We start from the raw sequence: 25,688 nt of genomic DNA, 5'->3' as shown, positions 1-25,688 counted from the left end.
TTTCCGCCATCTGAATACGAAATTTAAAGTTATAAAGCCGTTTGAATTCATTTGCTTGCATTTTCGGTTTACATTTTCATGGAAACACGCATATATGTGAAAGTCTGTGAATCATGGGAGTTTTTCTTTTCTTTAAAAATTCCTAAACTAAGCTAAATAATGTACCTTTACAATCCTTTCATATTTTAGGAGAAATTATCTCTGGCTAGGTTTATATTTAAAAAAAAAACAATAACGTACGCGACATAACGTGCGCGACAATTTTTCTCGTAAGTAATAAAATGTATTTATTGAGAACTCTTCTCGCCACCGTTTCATTGTTTTACAACTATTCTAAATAATTTAAATGGAAAATTTGCAATTAACATTGGTTTTGATGTATTTGATTGAAATTTTCGTGCTTACAATAACGTATGCGACAAACTTTAAAGGGTAATAAAATATATTTTTACTTCGGTTGGAAAGAAAATTTTACTGTATATCTTTAACTAGAAGAATTCTCGCTTAAGAATTGTAATCTGCATTACCTGCGACTGCCAATATAGAAATGACATAGACAAACAATGTTTTTGCATAACGTACGCGACATTGGAATACTATCAGAAGCAAATCAAAAAATTACCGTTATTCGAGCTCCAACTTCTCCTTTTTCTCATTTTTATAGTTAGTTGTTATTGCAAGTTTGATTTTAAGATGTAATTGTAATGTTTCAAATCTCTTAATTTAGTTAATAGGAAAGAGAAAATAGTTCATGTCATAAGAGAAAACTGAGTCGAAGAGACATTCAGTTTTACTCTTCCATTTTTGAGTTTTAAAATTCCAATAAGCTGAAATACTTCTATAATATAAAAATTCGAGTATTTTTCTCTTATTAATTCGTCTTAAAAACCCTTTTCAGTTGTTTTTAATTTTTTCAGTCCTGGTTGACATTTTCATGGAAACACCCATATGCTGCGAACAGGAACGGCAACTTTTGTTTGTTCCATGCCATGCCGGTATTATACCAGGTGAAGTAATTAGAGCGAGAAGAAAGATTTTGACACAGCCGAATGCCAGAAGATAAAGCGAGAAAGCTGTTTTACTACTTCACCTGTTTATTGCGCCATGGTTCCATGCAAAGATTTTAAGGTTTTCCAGCAATATTTTCAACATATTAAAAAGCATGCAGACAAAATTCATACAAAAGCGCTATGTCCAATTTTCCGAGCAGTTATTAAAGACAACGTTTTCCCTATATTTTGTTAGACTTTTCATAAGTAAAAATATTTGTTTAATTGTATTTTTGGAATAAACAAAGTTCTTTTTCCTTCTGTCAGTAAACTGTTTTTGTTACAAATAGTATAAATAAGCAATGGGAAATAAGGCAAAATTTGTTTTATTTCCAACCTTTGGTATTATTTCCCATTTATAAGTGAAATATAGCAAATTTTGCGTTATTGCCGTTTGTGTTATTTCACGCCTTTCAAATTTGTTTGTTATGTAAAATTAAAAATTTTGAAACTTTGATAATAATTTTTTTAAGTTTGATAATTTTTTTTTGCAATTTGTGCAAGTTTTAAACTTTTATTATTGTGGTTTCTGTTATAGATGGAATTGTATTTTAAATGAAAATGATTAAAAATAAATAAATAACAGAATTTGCCAACAATATCATTTTGAATTTTGTTACTTATTAGTTGATCGCATCTGTATACATTACCGCCTTGTATTTTTGATATCGCAGAATTCTTGTCCTGTGTCACTGGTGGCGTAGGTTTGTGCGATTGTCCCGTTGCTCGATACATGGCCATCACCCAGAGGCTACACTCATTTTCATCGTCGCAGGCAAATGCAATGCTATCGCCCTCACGAACCGCATTGAAAAAGTACCGACCTCCATTCAAATCGATCCCAAACATCAAATTGGCTGCAATACAAAAAGGATATTGAAAAATGAATCATTGCTACGCTGCATGTAAGGTGTATCATTAGGGTGACCACTATCTGTTAGCGAATACATAAAAGCACATTAATCATTTCTTTCACCAATTTGGAACCAAAAGAAATATCAAATTTAAAATATAATGACCACCCTAATATTATGCGGTTTCGCAGACTGCTTACCGCTCGCCGCCTCGATATAATCAACTGTGTACCCATCCAATTGCATCATTTCCGATGGTTCAGACTTCTTCTCCTTATAGCTACACATGGCAAACGTATACTGGGACACTTGGACCAAAACAAAGTAGCGTTTCTTCCATTTTTTCCAAACCGATTTGCCAATGGCCTGAAGATGTCTTAAGAAAAGAAAAAAAAAAATCAAAATATAATGTATCTTGTTTTATTTTGTCTAAGTAAATAATTGATGGGTAGCATTGTTGGCTTATTATGTATCAGATTTTATATTTAAAATTAAGATATTCATTATTGAAGTATGACGAAGAAATAATAAATAGCCAAATACATATCGTTACCTTAATTCACAAAGGTCCTAACCAATAAATTTTTTATTTTACAGGAGAAGCACACAACATTTTAAAAAAAGTATCAATAACTGGCAGGGCTTTTTAAAAAGTGGCACGTAACTTTAAAGTTTTTATTGAAGTTATATTTTAATACCTCTCACCAATATCTGTGAAACACGTAGTTTCGAAAAAAAGTGTTGGTTATGGCCTTTGTGAATTAAAGTAATGATGTGTTCTTTTAAAATTAAACCACTAAAGACGGTGAAGTATTTTTAAAGTTAATACTGCACAAAAACCTTGCGTATAAATTGTATATAATAACTAGCCGTTCTATGTGAAATCTTCAAAGTACAGAGATTTGGCTTTAAGTTTTGTAAAAAAGTAATCAGATTTTTTTAATTGTGATGTCAGCAGAGTAAGACGTGCTTTTGCAGTGCTCTTAAAAAGTAGTGTTTTTCCTCGGAAATATCTAGAAATTTGCCAAAAGTTGCTAATCTACCGGTGTTCGCGTGTGCTGCGAGTTGTTCCTGTTGCGGATACCTACGCACTGATTCACCTGACTTATTTTTACGCTTGCTTTACCTGATAGCTTAAAAAGTTCGTACAAACATACACACATATGATATCAACACGAAAAAACCCAACAAGAAAACCTGCATCCCCCCCTAAAACTCCTCTCACGCCGGCATCAGCTATGTTTGACAGGATGGAGAAGAAAATAGAAGAGCAGAGAGACTCAATCATCCAACAGTTGACTGCGGTAATGAAGAAATCGGAAGAGAGGGTTATGCAGTAGATTGGAGAGCTGGCTGCTGAAACGGCAAATTTAAACTGTCTATAGCAGCTATTGAAAAAAGGGTGAGTGCAGTCGAGAACACGTGCACTGAAGTTCTAGCGCTCCGCAGTGAACTGATATCTACTCAGACGTAGCTCACTGCTCTCGAAAGCAATGCAGTTTCCACCGATGTGATAATAAAGGGGATCCCTCAAGCAGCACAGCATAAACCTCCGCCTTTGCGTGATGCTTTTCGGCTGCGTAGTGCAAAAAGTAATGGGCAAAAAAGCAGCAACAACTGCCCTATTGTTGTTAAGCTGTTCTCTGCACATGATCGCAACCAGCTCTTAAAAGCTATTGCTGTGTTCTGTAAAGCCAAAAAAAAGATCGCTAGCGCTCTCCGATGCTGGATTGCCTGGTTATGGATAAATTTTTTTGCATGAGAGTTTGCCAAAAATGCTGCGTGAGGTGATGTCGTATGCGTCGGAGCTTAGGCGGAAGAAACAGTTGGCGTCAACCTTCTCCATCCGTGGGAGAGTTTTTGTACGGCTTAAACCAAGCGAGAAGCCCAAACTGGTGAGAAGCAGGGCCGAGGTTAATGCTCTTATTAGCACTAGAAAATAATTATGTATATGTTCGTTGTGAAATCGTATTTTTTATTGTGGTTAGTTTATGCCAGCTTAGAAGTTAAGTTAGTTGTATGCTTGTTCTCTTTCTTCCTATGCCTAATACTCTTGATTAGTTGTTTGTTTACTGTTTTATTTCTATGCTTTAAGCAATTTTTCTTTGTTCCCTTGATTTTGGTCTATGAAAGTGTATGTTATTTTCGTCTGTTCTCAATTTGCTGTTTTCTCCTGCTTACATTGTTTTTTTGCAATCACATACATTTATGTTTTGAAGTCTTTTTGTTTTGCCTACGCTTTGTGGTTACTCATTTTTCAGCTGATGGATTTAAACCCCAGTAGGAAATCTGCCGGCAGCATTGATGAAAACCATACAATTCTAGTAAATATTTTGTGCAAACAGTCTAGTGGCCTTAAAATTGTGCATTTTAATGCGCGAAGCCTTAACGGTGACAAAATGGACTACGTTAGGAATGTTTTTGGGGGATCGGGCGTTGATGTTATCTGAGTCTCTGAAACATGGTTCAATTCTAATATTCCTGACTATTATTATGGAATCCCACAATATAATCTTATACGTCACGATCGAACAACAAACAAAGGGGGAGGTGTTGCAATATATTACAGATCTACCTTAAAAATTAAACTTTTAGCTAAAACGAATAACCCTGAAACGGAATTTATTATTTCTGAAATTTCAGACGGTGTAACAAAAGTACTAGTGTCCTGTGTGTATAATCCTCATAGGTGTTGTGTGTTAGATTCGTTTTTTGTTGAGTTATCCGCGTTTTTAATTGAATATGAATATTATGTTATATGTGGTGATTTTAATGTTAACCTGCTGTTAAACGACTTGTATACTATTAAACTACTTGACCACGTATCCGCTGCTGGTCTTGCTGTAGTCAATAAGTCCTTACCAACAAGATACGCCAACAATTCGAAACCTAGCTTGCTAGACCTGGTTATTACGTCTAATCTTGACCATATTCTTAAATTTGACCAAATGTCTTTTGTCTCTGACCATGACCTAATATTTTGTGCATTAGATGTGTCGTTGAATTGTCCTACTGATAGTGTTATTTTTATGTATCGTGATCTGAAGTCTGTTAACCTTACTGATCTGTTCGTTGATTTGTCAAATGTTAACTGGGATAGCTGTTGGTTCTACAAGACTGTAGATGAAAAACTTGACTTTTTAAATAAAACCCTTGCTGAATTATTTGACGATCATGTCCCTGTTCGCATTGTTAGGGCTATGAATACCTCCTATCCTTGGTACACTAATAAGGTCAGCTCAGCTATAAAAACTAGAAATAAATTATATGCAAAATGGAAAAGAACCAACTCTGACGTTGCTTGGTCACAATATAAGGCTGCAAGAAATAAAGCGACTGTCATTACAAGAAATGCAAAGCGGTTGTACTTTAGTTATAAATTGAACCCGTCACTATCGTCAAAAGATTTATGGCGCAATTTGAAAAACCTAAATGTGCATGGAAAATGTAAGTCTGATTGTAAAATTGACCCAAACACACTCAACGACTATTTTATCAGTGTCAGCAGAAACAGCAAAAGTCCTCCAGCTGAAATTTTCACTAGCAATGTTGCTCTAAAAGAAGAGTTTCAATTTGACGGAGTAAGTGAATCAGAAGTCTTGAAATCTGTGATGAGTATCAAGTCTAATGCCATTGGAGAGGATGGGATATCTTTGAAGTTTGTGAAACTTGTGCTGCCTTTTTTTTTGAGAACTTTAACTCATGTCATTAACCACTGTTTCACAACTTCATGTTTTCCAACAGAATGGAAAAAGGCTGTCATTATTCCTGTAGCCAAAAAGAGCACTGCTACTTATCCTAGAGACTACAGACCTATAAGTATTTTACCAGCCTTATCAAAAGTATGCGAGTCGTTGATGGCAGGGCAGATTTCCTCATTTGTACAGGAAAATAATTTATTATCGCCATTGCAGTCAGGGTTTAGACCAAGCCATAGCTGCTCTACGGCTATGTTGAAAATAGTTGACGATATACGGATACAGTTTGACAATGGTGACCTATCTCTTCTTTGCCTGCTGGATTTTTCTAAGGCATTTGACTTGCTGAATCATGACCTGCTTTGCAAAAAACTTAAATACCACTTTGGTGTTTCTGATAGCTCTGTTAAACTTATGATCAGCTACCTTGCAGGAAGAACTCAAAAGGTAATGTGTAAGACTGGCTCCTCTTCATCTAAACTTGTTGGCTCGGGTGTGCCGCAAGGTTCTGTCCTTGGCCCTCTTTTGTTCGGTCTTTTTGTGAATGATGTATTCTCTGTGTGCCACTATGTCAACGTCCATGCTTACGCTGACGACATTCAATTGTACTTGTCCAGTCAAATTGGTCTTGTTGAAGATTTGTGTTTTAAAATTAATAGTGACCTGTCTGCAATTTCACAGTGGGCCCACGATAATTGTCTTTGCTTAAATGCTGCAAAGTCGTATGTGTTGCCCATTAGTAAACGTGTAGTACATGTGGAAGATATTCCAAAACTGTTTATTAGTAATAGCGTCCTGATTATGACTGACAAGATAAGAAATTTAGAATTTGTTGTTAATTCTATGTTGAGCTGTTCTGACCATGTGAATAATGTTGTAAGTAACGTGTATGCTGTTTTACGTAGATTAAGAATGTCAGCGTCGTTTACACCCTTAGATACAAGAAGAAAGTTAGTTATTCAGCTTATAGTGCCGCAGATCACGTACTGTGGGCTGGTGTATAGCAAGTTTGACTCTATTTCGTTTCACAAAATTGATGTTGCGTTTAATAACGTTACACGTTACGTTTACGGCCTCAAAAGATATGACCACGTTTCTATGTGGAAAAACAAAATTCTAGGATGCAGCATTTTTGAATACTTAGCGGCTAGAAATTGTATATTTATGTATAAGCTTATAGAATTCAAAACTCCAAAATACCTTTTTGAAAAATTAAAATCAACAAGGTCTAATAGAAATCAAAGTCTGATTGTCCTTAAATATTCCTACTTGTCTTCAGCTAGGCTGTTCTTCATTAATGCTGTAAGGCTCTGGAACTCAGTTCCTGAATCCGTAAAAGCAGCGATGAATCGGAGTAACTTCAGAAAGGTATTGCATAATTACTTTAAATCTTCACAATGAATGTGGTTGCGATTAAATTGTTATCATTTCTCTGTCTCTGTCACTTCTACTACTAAACCAAATTTTGTATGTTCGTATTTATATTTATATGCCTGACTTTTTATTATATCTGACCTTAAATTTTAAGTCCTAACTTTAATCTTAATTAAAAATACAAATATTAATATCTTTTGTTGCTATTTGATATATTATTAGTTTTAAGTTTACTTTGTACAAACATTGACTTTTACAAACTGTTGATGTATTATAAAAGACTCTAAAGTCTTATAGATACAGCCTCATTTCTTAAATAAATATGAAATATGAAATATGAAAACATATGAAATATTTAGTTGCTTCTCGTGAAGCTTTCTTAACAAAAAATTGCGTTTGCTACATTAGAAGGCGACTGCCTTGGCTTTTACGATACTATGCATACAAACCAAGAGCAGATGTTTAGAGGCCCACTTACCCGCAGTGCTTCATATTTAGCGGCTTGTCAAGACGGCAGGCAATCTTGATTCGTAAATCTTGATCTGGAAGATTTTTAGACACTACCATTCGATGCCATTCTGGAGACTGAAAAACAATGTAAGGATTAAATTGTTTACCCATTTTTCCAATTCATCCCCCAATATATGTCTATCATACCTTCGATGAAAGCGGTGTTGGTTTTATTGTGACCTTGCCGAGTTCTTTATCTTCTAACGCCAACATACCAGGGTTTTCCGTATATAGCTTAACTTTAACTACTGGCAGGGGATGTGTCGTTGTAAAATCTCCTTGTGTGTCCCACCTGTGAATTACAAGGTGTTATAAAGTGGTGGATTATGATATTGGAATCGAAATAGAGAAAATTAACTCATATTACACTAAGAACAGTATTAAGGGGTTTTATGGCACTAATGCACAATACCAATCGGAGAGTGGAAGTTTCCGAATGAGCCGACAGAGAAGAAAATAAATCTAAGGGCCGATTACTCAATGTCTGGTTAGGGTTGCCAGACGTACTGCTTTTGGGAGTACACGTACTCCTTTTTATTGCAATGTACTCCCTTGTACTCCCAAAAAAAATATATGGAAATGTACTCCTTTATTAGTTTTGTACTTCTTTTGTTCTCCTTTTTCCAGCTATTAATATTTTATCATACACAGGGTGTAAAATAATAACTGTCGCACAGTTTTTTTTGTTTTCAATAAAAGGGACCTTTATAGATTTTGCGAAAATTTTATTAATTCGTTTTTAAATTTTAACCTTCATTTGGGTTTACCAGCGGGTTTGGGAGAAAACCGCAAGCGGCACGCAAGTCTTCGTCGGTTACTTTATTACATATCCTCTGTAAATATAGACTAATTTCCCCCATTTGGGTCCTTTATACTCCGTCTTTTGTCCAACATAAGGCCTCATACTCAGCAATCGAAAAGACTCCGAACCGGTGACTAGGTGGGCATTCATACGACCAACCCTATACAGTTTTTTTCTCTTTTTTTTATACAAAGTCTAAGAAAAAGTACACCTATAAAAGACGTGAGTGCCGCATGAACTTATCTCCCAAAGCTGGCAAATGCAAATAAGGATTAAAATTTTAAAACTAATTAATAAAATTAATGTAAAGTATTTACAAAGTTAACAAAAAAATACTCTTTTTCGCAACATATATAAAGGACCCTTTTATTTTTCAAAAAACCTGTGCGACAGTTATTATCTTACGCCCTGTACTTTGCCATTCATAATGTGGCAAACACTACTTAGTAAGCAAAGTTAAGTGTGGTAGTGAAAAGGTGTAGGCATGGTCGTAGCAAGGTAGGTGCAGAGCGCTCGGGTATAAAAACCAGAAAAATATTAAATTAATTATAAGGCTTAAATTAAAAAACTGGCCATATATTCAGCAAGAGTTTGGAATTCTTTTGTAGAATTTAGTGGGGGAAAATTTCCTATAAGGGCGGTCATTGAAGAGGTGGTGAGCGAAGGGGGAGTGCGCGTAGCTCCCCCGACCACCTAGGCCCCCTATGGGTCCCTAGGGACGCCTTAGGAAAATCGCCAAATATCACAATTGGGTGCCATGCCCACTCCCCCTTTGATCACCATCTCTTTAACGACCGCCCTTATTGGAAAGCCAGCCCATTTAGTTATTTATTTTTAACATTTATTGTTGCCTTGAAAAAGATTTCTAAAATATCTTTGTTTATTTGTACCTAATTAATGGTAATTTGCAACAACAAATTGCACAAAAAATTAAAAAAAAAAAATTGTACTCCTTTTCTAGGTCTTGTACTGCTTTTTTTCTATCGAAAATATAAATGTACTCCTTTCTCCGTTTCAAAATCTGGCAACCCTATGTCTAGTTGACACTAACTACACATTAAACATCGCTATCGACGCCCTGTTATAAATTATGGAGTCGATAACGATGTTTACCTGAAGTTTGTGTTAACCAACCATTCAGTTACCGGCCCTGGCGTCGTGCAATAAAGCCGTATGGTTTATTTCACTTCACATTTGGAAATAAGGCCAAATGGCTTAATTTCTATGGGGAAAGTGTAATGAAGCTATAACCGAAAATTTTATATATAAGAAGTAAATCCAAACGATCTTATTTCAACACCAAAAAGTTAATGTTGTCTCTTTAGCTGCGGTCCTCTAGATGAGTAACATCTCAAACAGTCAACGACGTAACGTAGACGTAGGTTGACGCAGACACGATCTACCTTATGGGATTCGCGTGTTAACGAAAACTCACCGCCGCATGGCGGTTACGTTGCCGTTGCTTCTCTCTCTCTCTATCAACAGCAAATTTGATATGCTGCTACGTACGTCAACCTACGTTTACGATACGTCTTTGACTAACTGCGCTTTAAAGGCCCGGCCATAGAAAGCGGTCTGCCGCGGCGGGAAGCGATCCACAAGTTGTCGTGACTTCCTACGGTATGAGGACGTCACACAGATCGCAATATTTTTATATCAGCGGTCCAGTGACTGGTTTTCTCCAATGATGATATACATACAGTGAATCAAACAATGACCATGTGTTGATTTTTTTTATATTCGTAATTTTTTTCAAGCAAATTTTTTGTTATTCTTCTATAAAAATACCGTCCAAGCTTTAACCAAAAACGTATAAATCATAGTTTCAAACTTTATACAAAATTATAGAAAATAATGTGAAAGTCCGGAGGTCCAAACGCGAGCTCAGGCAAAATACAAAAGCTCAATTTAGATCCGTCCGTAAATAAATGGTAGGTATGGCGATTGCAGTCTTTTCTTAAACCCGTCTTTTTCTAGTATGCCAATTGGCTTCTTCTTAAAACTGGGTTGAGTCAATGCCAAATATCATTCGCGATTTATTAAACGAAATAAACCTCTAGCTTCCGGGGGGCTTTTCAACTAGATATTTAAAGAAATAAGTTACACCTTTAATGCCTTTTCGAAACTAAGGCCTTTTCGAAACTTCTGCGAATACCGTATAACTTAGCTTGCTTTTGACCGTCGCACAGTACCACTGATTAGGTTTTTTGACATGCTGATCACGAATTGCATGTCAAATTAAAACCTTGACAGTTGACAGCAGTCAAATGAACAGCGGATTTTTCTAAAAATAAGAGAATAATTTTAAAAATGCCACTGATTAGGTTTTCTGACATGCTGATCACGAATTTTATGTCAAATTTAGACTTTGAGAGTTGACAGCTGTCAAATAATCTGCCAATTTTTCTAAAAATAAGCAAATATTTTTATACCCGAGCGCACTTGTGCACAAGGGTATATTAATTGGAAATAAGTTGGAGCGGTAGCGTTCGGAAAGGTGAAAAACATATATTTAATACTTGCGCCGGGTATTTAATGTTCGGTTCCGCCCGAACTTAGACTTTCTTACTTCTTTAAGATGCTTATGATGGTTTTATGGAATGTCCGGACCCTTAATGGGGAAGGTGCCTCTGCCCGGCTGGTTGATGTCCTCGTAAGGACAAAAGCTGACATCACCGCCATCCAAGAAATGCGTTGGACGGGGCAAGGCAAACAATGTCTGGGGCCTTGCGACATCTACTACAGCTGCCATGTAAAGGAGCGCAAATTCGGAGTTGGATTTGTGGTGGGAGAGAGACTCCGTCGCCGAGTACTGTCGTTCACCCCGGTGGACGAGCGTCTAGCCACAATCCGCATCAAAGCGAGATTCTTCAACATCTCGCTTATCTGCGCCCATGCTCCGACGGAAGAGAAGGATGAGGCATCCAAGGATCTCTTCTATGAGCGCTTGGAGCGCACGTACGAGCGCTGCCCCTGTCATGATATCAAAATCGTGCTTGGCGACTTCAATGCCAGGGTGGGCAAGGAAGGGATCTTTGGAACCACCGTCGGAAAATTCAGCCTCCACGACGAAACGTCCGACAACGGATTGAGGCTGATCGACTTCGCCGGGGCCCGAAACATGGTAGTATGCAGTACTAGGTTCAAGCATAAAAAGATCCATCAAACTACGTGGCTGTCTCCGGATCGAAAAACGAGAAACCAAATCGATCATGTTGTGATAGACGGAAGGCACGCATCCACTGTTTTTGACGTACGCACACTCAGAGGCCCAAACATCGACTCGGACCACTATCTTGTCGCAGCCAAGATACGCACCCGCCTCTGTGCAGCAAAAAAAGTGCGCCCAAATATGCAAGGAAAGCTTAACGTCGAAAAGCTGCAATCACAACAGACAGCCAGCGCTTTAGCTACTCGACTCTCACACCTGCTCTCGGAGAGCACTCTTCAACAAACCGACATATGCGAGCAGTGGAACCACATTTCCCGCTCACTAAGTACCACCGCCGAAGAAGTAGTCGGATTTCAGCGAGCCCGAAAGAACATTTGGTACGATGAGTAGTGTCAGGAAGCTGCAGAGAAAAAAGATGCCGCCTACAGGGCCACGCTGCGATCGGGCGCAACGCGCGCTATGTGGGACCGCTATAGGGATCTGAAGAGGGAAGCGAGACGTATTTGCCGCAACAAGAAGAGAGAGGCAGAAATACGTGAGTGAGAAGAGCTTGAAATGCTGGCCGACAGGAGGAATGCTCGAAAATTTTACCAGAGAGTTAGGCGACTTACGGAAGGTTTAAAGACCGGGGCGCACTCCTGTAAGAACAATAATGGCGACCTAGTAACTGATGTCCAGAGCGTACTTAAATTATGGAGGGAATATTTTTCCGCCCTACTAAACGGCAGCAGCACGGAAAGTTGTGGAGAAGAAGACCCCGAGCCCGCAGTCGATGATGACGGAGTCGACGTTCCACCGCCTGACTATGACGAGGTACGTATAGCAATAACGCGGCTGAAAAACAACAAAGCCGCTGGAGCTGACAGCCTGCCAGCTGAGCTATTCAAGTATGGCGGCGAGGAGTTGATAAGGTGCATGCATCAACTCTTGTGCAGAATATGGTCAGATGAACGCATGTCCGATGACTGGAATTTAAGTGTGCTCTGCCCAATCCACAAGAAAGGTGAACCCGCCATTCGCGCCAACTACCGCGGGATCAGCCTTCTAAGCGTAGGTTACAAGGTCTTATCGAGCGTATTGTGTGAAAGACTGAAGCCCACCGTCAATGATCTGATTGGGCCTTACCAGTGTGGCTTTAGACCTGGCAAATCCACCATAGAGCAGGTATTCACAATACGCCAAATCTTGGAAAAGACCCGCGAGAAAAGGATCGACACTCACCACCTATTTGTCGACTTTAAAGCCGCTTTTGATAGCACTAAAAGGAGTTGCCTATACGCCGTAATGTCTGAATTTGACATCCCTTCAAAACTCATACGGCTGTGTAAAATGACGTTGAGCAATACCACCAGCTCCGTCAGAATTGGAAAACACCTCTCCGAGCCGTTCGCCACAAAACGGGGTTTCAGACAGAGCAACTCCCTTTCATGTGACTTCTTTAATCTGATGTTGGAGAAGATAATAAGAGCTGCAGAACTGAACCGCTCAGGAACAATTTACTACAAGAGCGTGCAATTGCTGGCTCATGCCGATGACATCGACATCATCGGTAACAAAAACCGCGAAGCATGGGTCTGGTGGTAAACGAGGACTTAACGAAGTATCTCCTGTCATCAAAGAAACAGTCAGCACATTCGCGCCTTGGCACCCACGTCACTGTTGACAGTTACAATTTCGAGAAAGTAGAGAATTTCGTTTACTTGGGAACCAGCATTAACACCGATAATAATGTCAGCATTGAAATCCAACGTAGAATCGCTCTTGCCAACAAGTGCTACTTTGGACTGAGTAGGCAATTCAGGAGTAAAGTCCCCTCTCGACGTACGAAAACCGCGGTCTATAAGTCACTCATCATGCCCGTGCTGGCATATGGCGCAGAAGCATGGACAATGACAACATCCGATGAGGCGGCTCTTGGAGTGTTTGAGAGAAAGATTTTGCGGAAGATTTACGGGCATTTACGCCTTGGCGACGGCGAGTACCGCAGACGATGGAACGATGTGCTGTATGAGCTTTACAACGATATGGACATAGTGCAGCGAATTAAAATACAGCGGCTCCGCTGGCTTGGTCATGTCGTTCGAATGGACACAGACGCTCCAGCTCTGAAAGTATTCAACTCGGAACCCGCTGGTGGTAGCAGAGGAAGATGGAGGCCCCCACTGCGATGGAAAGATCAGGTGGAGAAGGACTTGGCTTCACTTGGCGTTTCCAATTGGCGTCAGTTGCCACAGAGGGGAAACGACTGGCGAGCTTTGCTGAACTCGTCCAAAATCGCTTAGGCGGTTACAGCGCCAAAAAAGAAGAAGAAGAAGATGGTTTTAGACACGCTAGTCACGAATGTACGTCAAATTAAAACCTTAAGAGTTTACAAATGTTAAAGGGGCTGTCAATTTCTCCAGAAATAAGGAAAATTTCCCAAGTGCTAAACTTACACGTCTCTTTTTATGCGGATTTTATTCATGCGGATTTGAATTTATGCGGTTTTCAAACCATTTTTTCGCTGTAGCGATTTTGCTTTTTTTGAGGGTGTTTATTACTTGTTTTCAGTGTGTAAGAGACAATGCTTCTGATAATTAATTTGTCTTTGTATTCTTACATAATTCATGTATTTATTGTAATATTTTTTGTTTTTTTTTTGGTTAGAATACAGACAAAATTTTATTTATTTCATTAATGTTCAGTCTTACATGGAATAATAAGTGTTAAAGTTAAGAAATAAATAAATATTTTTGCTTAATATTGCCTCATTGTAGTTTTTATAGGGTTTTTTAGAAGTTTTTACATGGAGTATCTGAATTTATGCGGTTCTTTGAAAATGCTGGAACGCATTGCCTGTTTTTGTATGAAAGTGAAGAAATTTTTTATACGGTTTTTTTTTATGCGGCTTTCTGAGGAACGCAAGTACCGCATAAAAAAAAGACCTAAGTGTACTATGTTTTAAGGCTTACTGATCTTGAGTTCTGCCATTTTCAGTTGAGTAACACAATATATTTGTTTAGCAAAATTTGATTTATTAAATATGACGGAACATATGCTATATGTTCAGCCCACACAATTTGACTTAGGCCTCAACAGTTTTTTTAAGTTTTTTTTTATTTTATACGAAATTTGTAATTTCCAAATCTTCAGTTTTCTCATTTTCAAATAAAGTTGTTAAGGTTTGGATTTTTGGAAATTTCGGACGCCATATTGGATTTTGCATTTTGAATTTTCAAGAGAAATTTGTAATGAGCGAGCTTAAGAACCTCAAATTACCAAATTTCATGAAAATTCAGCAATTTTCTAAATTCTTGGGCGTCATATTGGATTCGTTATTGGATTTTTGAAAGTTGACCCCAGCTTTTTTAAGACATTTCATATAAATGATATGATGCTAGATATAGAATAAATTACATTAATCTTTAATATCTTAATACACTTTATGTTATTTGGAACAACTGCTAAAGTTGGTCTAGTGAAATAAAAATGGACGCCACTATTTTTGGCGCAAGTATGCGCGGCTTTTCTTTTCGTAAATCCTTAAAGGGACCTTTGTATTACTTTTTGGTAAAGGAATGAAGATCCTACTAGGCCCTACTCATTAGTTATACCTTTTTGAATAAAATATTTCTTGAAAAAATAAGCCGTTTTATTAAAGTGTTCATAATTTAGCAACCAAGTTTTATTATGTAATATTTCATATGAAAACATAATTTTCCATATTTAAGAAGTAACGCCAAACCAGCAATTACTGTTGTAATTGAAATTTTCCATAAAAAAATTGTTAAGAAATGTATCAACTCATAATTCTTAGAACGTGCCACGAACGAATTCGTTGAATTAAGCGGATTCAACGGCTTGCTCAGCAGATATTATTTAAAATACTAATCAGTTTTGAGTTCGTTGGACATTTATGAATACGAATAGCTTTATTCCGGTTAATTTACCACAGTTTTAAAATATGCCTTTTTCGCGTAAAACATGGCTTCTCGGACCACTGTGCGTCGTAACACCAATTAAAACATTTAAAAACATTACTTTTAATGGATAGATGTAATTGTTGATGTTTTAAAACCACAAATGCTTTTGGTTAATACTTAATCTACTTACATGGGTTTCGATGCCTCAGCCTGGTCCGTTTGCAGCTTCTCGCCATTCTCCACTTCCATAGTACAATATACAATTCGATTGGGAGCAAGCGATTTAAGGCCCTTTACTTCCATGACTATAACTTCCAGTTGAAATGTGAGCACGACATCCAATTTCGTTAGTTGCGTTATGCCCTCATCTGCGTCACCTTCCAATTTCGAAAGTGAACCATGCGATCGCAATATCATCTTCCTACTTAAAAAATGCATTCAACAACAAATTGAATCACACTCATACTACGACTAATATTTACAATATCGACCCCTTTGCGCAAAATTATCGTATGCTACATTTTTTAATTTGTTTTTGTTATTTTATGGCCTTATAACAATTATATTCAACAATTTTTATTGAGTTCGAGGCCGTTTTTCTACATTTTTTAAGAAATTCACTTTTTGATGCAACTTTGTTTTACAACCCGTAACACATCACCTATTCAAATATTGCGGCTTGAATCCCAATAGAAACCCCAAAAATGTATTGTAAATTTTATCGTATGAGACAATGCATTTTTTTTTTGTGGGCGAGATTATCATATGTGCTAAGAAATAAGAATGTTGAAACTTTACAAAAAAATATCTTGTGTTTAGTTTTATTTCTCAATTATCTCAGCAAATCTAAACTTTGGTATTAATGGTGCTAGCCAAAGCAGAGAAAAATACAAAGAACACTTTCCTGTAAAATTTGGTTTTTGTAACATACGATAATTTTGCGCAAAGGGGTTGATTTATGCTGGCAGAATTACTATATGGGGTTAAAGTTACTGACTAAAAACCCTGGACTTGCATAAATACTATGTAAAAACAGGATTCCTTGCGATCGTCTATAAAGAGTTGTATTGACTTACAGAAACGGTAGGATATAGAGAAGTTATTTGCGCATAAATACTTCGTGGTGGGTGCTCTTCTTGAGTGGGTTTTACACAAGTTGTTGCAAGGGCAATCTTTAGATCTATGCATTAGCTAGAATTCGAAACCGAATTGGTCAGGGCTTGATTCGTGAGAGCCGTGAATGACCAGTTCATGAACTAGGAGCTGAATTTTCGAACGACCAGTCGATCACAAATATCGGGTCTAAAGTACCGATACCTACTTATATCGATACTTTCGGCTGTGAAGGTATTCCGTATGAACTACATAAATTAAATTAAATTTTCTTAGGCATAAGTAAACATTAACTGGTTTGACCAACCACAGAATGGTAAAAAAAATCCAAATAACTACACTCTATAACTGTCAAAATGTACAAATCTGTATAAATGTACAAATCGTGTGATCCCTGCTTAAGATTTTTTTGTAATCAACTCTTTGTAGGCATCGTTTTCTTCTTTGTTTCTTTTCTTCAAAAACAGAGCTAGACTTCCATGCCTTTAGTATTTTGTGATAGTCTTTTCAGCGGGCAAGAATAAGATCCTTTTCACATGATGCGAACTAAACGCGCGTTTATAACTACGCGTATTTCGTTGCACATTACTCAAGGTTTTCACATGCTAACACAAGTTAAACGCAAGTAAATTCGTGTAGATGTTAGTATCAAAACGCGTGTTACTCTTCCACTCGAACAGTTTTACCTTGTATACGTTGCATTGTATAAATTTTGGTGAAGCAATTGGAGCGTATATTCTTTGCATTACATCGACTTTGTCACATTCTCGCGGTTTTTGCTGGCAAATAAGCAGCCATGAAGAACAAGGCGCTTAGGAATGCCAGTTGAGGAAAAATTGCTGAAGTCAAATTTGCCTTAGTATCGGGTTTCGATACGAGTATTTGTTTTTCGACACCTACTCAGTAGAACTCCTAAAGAGTTCTAGAGTTCATGACTGGAAATTCCAATAGTTCCGTGGAATTCCGGGCAGAAATCGAAAAAAACGATTGGGGGGCCAACTTCACGCGACCCCCTTTTTTTCCAGGAAAACGAGTTCTGATGCCATACTCTAGTTTACGAGAAAGAGTTCTAGAGTTCTGATAGGGTTTTGTAATAGTTCTGGCAAAAAATCAATTTTTTTTTATTTGAGAAATTTTACCTAATTCTGTCACCGTTTACATATAGTGTAGAGAAAATTAATAACATAGCGCTTATTAAATATTTTCGTAAAATCTTTTGAGAATTCGGCCAATAGTGCAAAAGTTATAGGCAAAAACAAGGGCAAATTTTTGTCAACGATAAGATTAAATTTTTTTTTCAGTTATGTTGAGAGTTCTGAGTTGCCCTCCGAGAGTTCTAAGCAAAACTCCTATACATTTTTTTCGTCTGGCCAATAGTGCAAAAGTTAAAGCAAAAATAAAGGGCAGATTTTATTAACAAAAATATTTCATTTGTTTTTCAGAGCTCTGTTAAGAGATCTGACTAGCCCCTCGAGAGTTCTAACTAAAACTCTTATAAAGTTTTTTTGTCCGACCAATAGTAAAAAACTTATAAGCAAAAACAAAGGGCAAATTTTTATTAGCCCCTCGAGAATTCTAACTAAATCTCTTATAAAGTTTGTTTGTCCGACCAATAGTAAAAAAGTGATAAGCAAAAACAAGGGCAAATTTTAATCAACAAAAAAAGGCGTGTGTAGCACCGTGCACATGATAGAAGTGAAACTTGTTAAAAAAGGTGTGAGTACCAGGTATGTAGGTAAATGTTTACAATGCAATCAATAGATCACTACGAATTCGCCAAGGCACTTTTGTTTGCAAAATGTATTTATTTAAGTTGAAAGAAGACAAATTCCTTTGTTCGGTATTTCTTCTTACTCGCTTTCTATCTACCAAGGCGAATTCATATATTCTTATCATGAATTGATATATTCATGTGGTAGCAAGAATATAAAAACACAAAATTACCTCATAAATTATACGCACAATTATCACGTTTATGCGTAGTCCAATTCACGAAATCATTTCATGGATCTGAGTAAAAACTCAGTGCATAAACTCCATTTCGCGTATAATTGAAATCATGAAATGGTGTTCATGCATAATGGTAGGAAATGACAGAATGAATTACAACAAACACATCATTTTGACTTAATGCAAGCCATAAACGTTGCGACCGTTGGTTCAGATCGATCCGCAATTAAGTTGGACGTTTTGCCCACAAGCATTGCAATTTTGCGAGCAGTCTAATTGTCAGAGAACGGATTTTATATGGAAATTGCCTTTTTTCTGCTAAAGAGATAGAATATATTCGATTAAGAATGTCCACGATTTAGCTTTCCCTAATTCCATATATACAAATTTTCTTCTGTAAAATTTCCTTAAAGCAATACGCAGTTCTTAAGAAATTTGCTACGCTTTCTAGTATGGTTTTCTAAAGTTTTTTTTTTGTGAAAAAAGAACACAAAGTAACCCATTTTTGCAACAGAAATATATGCCCGTTCCATTATTTTGTAAGGAAAAAGTGAGACAGCAGGCTGTATAATATCAGATGTCCTTGAACACTACTATTCACACACACGAAATAATAGCAATTTATTTCTTGACCGTTTTCTCAAAAGGTCCATACTTAGCTTTAAACATTGAAATGAGAAAAATAAGCATGATCGTTAAAATTAAGCTTGGAAACCCTGAATAAGCAAAATAAGCAATTCCAAGCAAAAGTTTAAAGAGAGATAGGTGCAGTCGCCTTGCATGAAGTTATATCAGCTATTTCGGAGATCACCACATCTCCTCATCAGACTTAAGGTTAGATAAATTAGATTATGCTGGAACATAATGGCAGCAATTCTTAGTAAAATTTATGCACAAAGAATGTAAAATGATACATAGGTATCAAATTAAAATATTTAATGTTCAAATAATTCCTTATTATAGTAAAAACCAAAACATGTCATCTAAATTAACACACATAACATTTTCACTCTTCATCGACATAAGATCGAAGATCTGTAAGACCCCTTGTCCGCAGTTAAAGGTTAAAATTAAGATAATTGTTCATTATTATGTATAATAAGGGTGATTTATGATAGCAAGAAGTTTCACTTCAATCACGCGTTGGATCCACACGCAACTTTTTTCAACAACTGAAACTACGAAACAACATTTTCTCCTTGGTAGTCCAGTCTTCGTGAGATTCAAATATGTTGAAGCACCTTCGCTAGCACTACTTTGGTATTCATACCCTGTGGGGAAAACCTCTAGTTCTGAACTGGTGCGCTTCTAGTACATTTAGATCCAGTTCGAGAGAAATCTGTTTTGAATGCAAACAACTGTCGAATTTAACATGGCGAATCTTTTTGGTTCTTCCGTGTCCGTGATTTTAAATTATTTTCAAAGAACTGTGTTTTCAATTTGAAATTAAATCTGTTTGAATGATTGTAAGAAATGTACGTTTACATACCTTTGGCTGTAGCTGAATTTGCAGAGGTGCTTGCTGTTATTGGTTAGATTCCAGACGATCCCAAAATTTTAAAATGTTAACACAAATTTTTGTTTTGTATTATCAGGCTTTGAAAATGCATCTGAGAAGTGCAGAATGGAAGCATATTTGAACGAAAAAGCCGCCAAACACATATCTATGTAAAGTAAACAAGACCCCGCTGCATCCCTTTTTAGATAGTTCTGAACTAGTTCTAAATTCCGACAGATAAGATCTAGTTCGTTCTGCCTGCCTTATCCTACAGTTGCGAACCAGTTCTAAATTCGTCACCTTAGATATGGATTTCTAATGGAAAAAGTGAAATAAAATAGATTTTTAAAACTATCTCATTTTGCTGATTTTGGACTGGTGGGGATCTAGTTACTATCGGACTGGTTCGTTTTTGGCGATAAAGATCTACTACGCAACTAGAAATTTGATTCACTAGTCCGCGGTTTCCTGCAGGGTATTAGCCGCTTTTGAAACTTTATTATCAGCAAGCGGCGAATCTATTGCTAGCATTGTGAGTACAATTAATGGCTTTTAGTGGACAGTTTCTTAAATCTCTGAAAATGTTATTGTGGTTTTTATTGCGCCCTGACTAGAAAAGCCATTCTGCACTGGAAAACTCGAACTGAATCTACTACAGTTTTCTTGGTGATGTATAAGAGATATTTCATAAGGATTAAACTTACAGAAACGATGGAGTGCTGCAATAGAATGAAATTTGATTACATTATTTAGTTATCCAAGCGAAAATTAATCAAATTTGTACCTATGATTATAGCGTTTGAGCTTTTGCAATCCGTACTTGCTATCCATATTACCTTTGGACACGGGTAACGATTCTAAATTCGCCATTAAAAGATTTATAGATGATTTAAGCTCTTCGATATAGAGAGATTCCATTTCCTTAAGCACAAATTTTGGCATTAATTTTCGATTCTTTTCCATTTCACTAACTCGCTGCATTCTCCCGTCTAATTCACGACGAATCGCTGCTGCTTGCTCATCCGCCGAATCCAGCTATTAGTAAAATTGGTTGAAAGCGAGAAGCAGTGACAAAATGTAAGGTAAGTGATATTATTTTCATAAGAGTTAATTTTTAACTCACCATTAATGCATTGAAAAGAATTTGATGTTCAAATTTTTTAACACTTAATATCTGTTGGAACATGTCGTATAACTGTTCCTTAGATAAGATCAATTCACTGTTGAGCGATTGTTGCATTCGTGAAGGCCGTTTTGAGTCTTCCTCACCGGTGCCCTTAAGTATTATGTCAAATTTGGCCATCCAGGATGTGAGAACAGTCTCCTTACTAAGACCATCGATTTCTGGCAAGGATCTAAAATTTGAAGGGGTTTGAAAAAATTACTAAAATTATGTGTGTAAATAAAGTTCTAAAATGGTTTCCATTAGATAAAAGACTTCACAATTGAGCTGTCTGAAAGTGTATAAAGTTGATAGGCGTTTTGTGAATTGGATATACCTAAGTAAATGAGCAATTTTCCTTTACCTCACACGTTTTTCGATGTTGTTGCGGAAGACTTCACGGAAATCATGCTGCGAGCAAGCCCCAGAGAGTACCATTTTTTGTACGCGTTCTGACTTTAGGAAAACATCGTGATAACTCTGTACAGCGTTTTGGAATGCCTCATCAGCCATTATTTGCGTCTCACCTTTCAGGAAAGCCTGCGCAAAAGGTAAGAAAATTTTTTTAATAAAAATACAAAATAATTGTGGTTTAAGTTTTCACCAAAACAAGTGAGAACATACTATGTACCAAGGCGCATCTATACAAGGTGGTGTTACTTTAATAGCTGTTATGATATTTTTGTCTCTACACTAGTACAGCAGAATGTCATCCAAGTCGAAATGGTGTAACTCCAGGATGTCAACAAAACGAAATGGCGAACATTTTCTCCTATTTTCTTTTGTTTTGACATCCTGATGTACCAAAAAGCAATAACAAAATACACGGGACTTTTACTTATATGCAATTGCTACCACCTTATATGGATGCGCCTTTCTATGTACGTAACGAAACACATACTTGGAATCGCTGAGTGATCGTCTCCAGTTGTTGCTTGGCAATTTTCGGCTGTCGTTTGGTCATGTCAGTCGGTTGTTTAGCATTGAATGGATACGATATACAACGAGAAACGAAAACATACAATTGTATACGCCGTTTACGATCCTCTTCCTGACGTTCATGCTTCTCCTTAAATTTGCAAGAGACTAGGAATTACAATGCAATTGATACAAAACTTGTTGTCTATAGATATATACATATAATATTTTTGGTCGTGAAATATTAGTTTTTAAAAACCTCATTTGAAAGCTTACTTCGAGAGTAATTTAGCAAATAAAATAAAAAGTAAAACCCCCCAAAATCCTATCGAAGAAGTTCAAGTAGGTATGGTTGGAGTAGTTCCCGGTGAGTCACACTTAAGCCCTTGATTTGGGTGCTTTGTGGTCGATTACTCTATCCTTAACTTTGCCGAAATTCGCCGAATTTCGCCGAGCCCTTCTCTTTCTCTCGCCTCTACAGCTTCTGAAAAAGTTACGTGCCGCTAACCTGACAGCATTGCGTGATTCTGAATTAATCAAAACACAAATCAAGAAATCGAATTGATTTTTAAATTAAAGGACGTATCAAGCATAATTTCTTATGGTCTGATTATGGAAACTTAACGTAACTTACATGCACTCATTTAGACATTCTCTTAAATGGATGTTGCTTATAATTGAACAGCCGAATCTTAACGTAACGTAAAGCCACGTCGAAACTATTTCTTTTTGATTTTCTAAGTTCTACGTTCCGTTAAGTTAAGTTGAAGTATACAAATTAATTATATAATTTACAAAGAAAATTGAAATTTCTCAAAATTTCCCAAAAGTGGCGGGTGGACAACGATGACACCCGCCTCTCTGAGTTGATGGATTCGTGTCCCAATTTTAGACAAACTATGTATAAATATTTCGTTCAAAGCGCCTTTCTCGTATGTAGCTAATATAATGTTAAGGCCCATTTTATGCTTTAATGGCATTATCATATTTGAAAATTAAAAAAAAAAACTCCTTTAACTTGTGGTGGGTGGGACAGTATTTTGTGACGGGTGGGATGAGTCTCTATTGAGGATGCAAAGTTCGTGAGTAAAATGGGCTCCACTTGTTTAATATGAATATTTATTATACTTTTAATAAAATTACCTTATTTATACGATGAGAAGCTTTCGTACTTTCATAGTTAAGTTAAAAAGGAGAAAAATTGGCTGTGACAGGTGGGACATTCCATGATAGAATTATATACAGATGATGTCAGTAAAGTAGTAGTTATTTTCAGTGATGCCCCCTTTGCCTACATTCAATTATCTTTCCATACAAAATGGGAGCAAATTATACTGCTTCTAATATTTTCTAATAAACGTATGCGTTGGGACTACTGTTTTCCTCTTGGCAATTTGAATAAATGTTTATACTTTCATTCGTTTGCTGAAAAATTTAAATTCTAGTTAAATCATTGATTAGCGGAGTTTTAAGTCATACTCGCGCCTTGTGGGAATGCAAATTTAAACGCAAAGTGCGTATTATATTTAGTTCAAATAGCCAAGTAGCCCTTCGCTTGCATCTTTTGTATTTAAATACATTTGTATGTGTATGATTGATGAAGGTTTGCAAGTGTAATGAAGTTACGCTTGGAAACGTCTTCGTAAGTACTCATTTTTTACAGCGCATTGGTTGTTGGACTACGTCGAACTTGCGCAAAGTTTTGTGTTTCACCAACATGATAATGAAAAGTCACTCAAATGAGTATTGATAAGTAAAAAATCACTTAACCCTAATTCCGCGCGGTATTCGATTTCCGCGCGATATTTCAGGAACGCTTTTAATGATCAAAGTAAACGTTCGTGCCAACTCAGCTTAGCGCTGTACGAGGCTGTTAGCAAAGGCACATTGTACGGTGGCCTGCGCGGCTGATTTCCACGCCCTCTTGACGCCTGACAGGCGAACGTTAGTAGTAAAGGTAATTTTGTTTGCTGTTCTTATTTCAGTTGTTAACACGATTATTGGCTATTTTCTGTTTTGAACTTAATTTTTTTTTTACTTTTCTAGAGGGGTTTCTATGAAGAACAAGTCCCAAAATGGTTGGAAGAAATATCGTTGAGTGGAACGATAGTGAGAACAATTTGGAAGAAGATTTCAGTGAATGCGCCTTATGAATAAAAACTAAGCAGTTGCTTTTTCTTAAGATTTCAAACCTTTTGCTTGATTTATTCAAATAACTTTACGTAAAAGATCTGAAATTTTAAGAAAAAAGCATAGCTTAGTTTTTATTCATAAGGCTCAATGTGATACAAAAAGGTTGATTTCATTTTTAAGTACAGGTCACAATAGAAAAGATAAACAACTAATTCCTTTTAAGTGTGAAAGTAAATACGAATACCTTTAAGATAATTTATGGATTGTTTGAGTGCGTTCGCTTTTAAATGTTTTTTTTTTAATTTTTGAAAATCACCCCTTTCAAAAAGATTATAAAATATGTGTTATTTTCAATACGAATTATTTTTATTAATATTAAAAAAATATTAAATTATTTTATTTTTTTACTTTAAAAACATATGAAATATGTTTAAGCCCATTTTTTAAACAAATTTAAGGTTTTAGAAAGACAGAATTTTTCTTTTTTTTTTTAAAGTAGCCTCACAGGCGAACGTTGGTATTAAAGGAATAAAAAATAAGGTTAGTATTCTAGGGTCAAAATCATAGATACGCCTTGCAAAATTCGAAATGCTTAGCGAAAAGATTTCATTTATCACTTGTCATTTTTCATTTTGCTAACTTTAGCATTATTTTGCTAAAAATAATTGTATCTATCATACCAGTTATAAGTTACATTTATACAGTCTGAATGAATTAATCAGTGCTTTAGCACGTGGTTCGATAAAATATAGACACAAGAAGTGCTTCGATTCGAAATATTGAATTTATTATAGGACAGTATGCAAATAATAAAAGGCGTGTCATAAAAGAAGAAATCAACTGCAGTATACACATTGATGTAGTAGAAAAATTGCGGCTATCTCGTAGCCAAATTGAATTTTTTTTTTTAAATTGGAGCGAACCTATAATGCAACAGTGAGCGTAATAATGGCATGGTCGAATGCATGGGGTCCACAAATTAGCGCTATGTAGAGTAATCTATCGAGTGGCAAATGCCATGATAAACAAATTGATGGATGAAACTATTTATTGGCCGGAATTTACGCAAAATATTGCGACACAATTTTTAACATTGGTGGATTTCCTTAAGTCGCAGGGTACATTGATGGAAGTATGATAAACATAGGCGCCCCTAAGGTCACTGAGTACCAATTAGTTAATCGGTAAGGAAATCATTCAATTAGTGGAATGTGGTTTTTGTTACTGAATTATTTTGGAAAGATCCAAATAAATAATCCTAAAATGTAGAAAAATATAGTTATTTATATAAACATACATATATACGCCCTGTGCCCGGGTGGGTAGCTCTGCTGGTGGCAAGAGTATAGAGGTAAAGAAAATAGAAAATTGCCGATGTAATTGAGAAGGTTAAAAGATTTCGTTAGAAAAAGTTATTGTTTCGTGTATAACACAGGGCAACACTGATTTTGTTTCCTAAAATGTAAAAGTTGTTTTTGATAGACTTTCTTGTGCTGATTACGAATCTGTAAGTATAAAGTTTCCATCAGCTTCAGATTTTGAGAAAAACGTGG

General features: G+C 36.4%; 1 protein-coding gene across 7 annotated transcripts in view; it reads right to left on the bottom strand.

Annotated features, from left to right (window-relative positions):
* The window catches only part of LOC118745696 (calcium-dependent secretion activator), a 393,045-nt gene that overhangs the window by 252,213 nt on the left and 115,144 nt on the right, over positions 1-25,688 (bottom strand). For 6 of the 7 annotated variants that reach the window (XM_036479292.1, XM_036479290.1, XM_036479296.1 and 3 more), the window contains 10 exons: positions 21,986-22,153; positions 21,449-21,624; positions 21,046-21,277; positions 20,707-20,957; positions 20,627-20,641; positions 15,552-15,785; positions 7,633-7,777; positions 7,454-7,560; positions 2,104-2,279; positions 1,700-1,906 (listed from right to left, as the gene is read on the bottom strand). In XM_036479292.1, the coding sequence (XP_036335185.1) occupies positions 1,700-1,906; positions 2,104-2,279; positions 7,454-7,560; positions 7,633-7,777; positions 15,552-15,785; positions 20,627-20,641; positions 20,707-20,957; positions 21,046-21,277; positions 21,449-21,624; positions 21,986-22,153 (1,711 nt within the window). The remainder of the gene's footprint in view (positions 1-1,699; positions 1,907-2,103; positions 2,280-7,453; positions 7,561-7,632; positions 7,778-15,551; positions 15,786-20,626; positions 20,642-20,706; positions 20,958-21,045; positions 21,278-21,448; positions 21,625-21,985; positions 22,154-25,688) is intronic. The other variant, XM_036479294.1, reaches the window with a different exon arrangement.

Source organism: Rhagoletis pomonella, unplaced genomic scaffold (genome assembly GCF_013731165.1).
Source record: "Rhagoletis pomonella isolate Grant_MI unplaced genomic scaffold, Rhpom_1.0 Rhpom_scaffold_00009, whole genome shotgun sequence".
NCBI lineage: Eukaryota > Metazoa > Arthropoda > Insecta > Diptera > Tephritidae > Rhagoletis > Rhagoletis pomonella.
The sequence above is the reverse complement of the archived record's forward strand: the minus strand, read 5'-3'. Positions and strand labels throughout refer to the sequence as shown.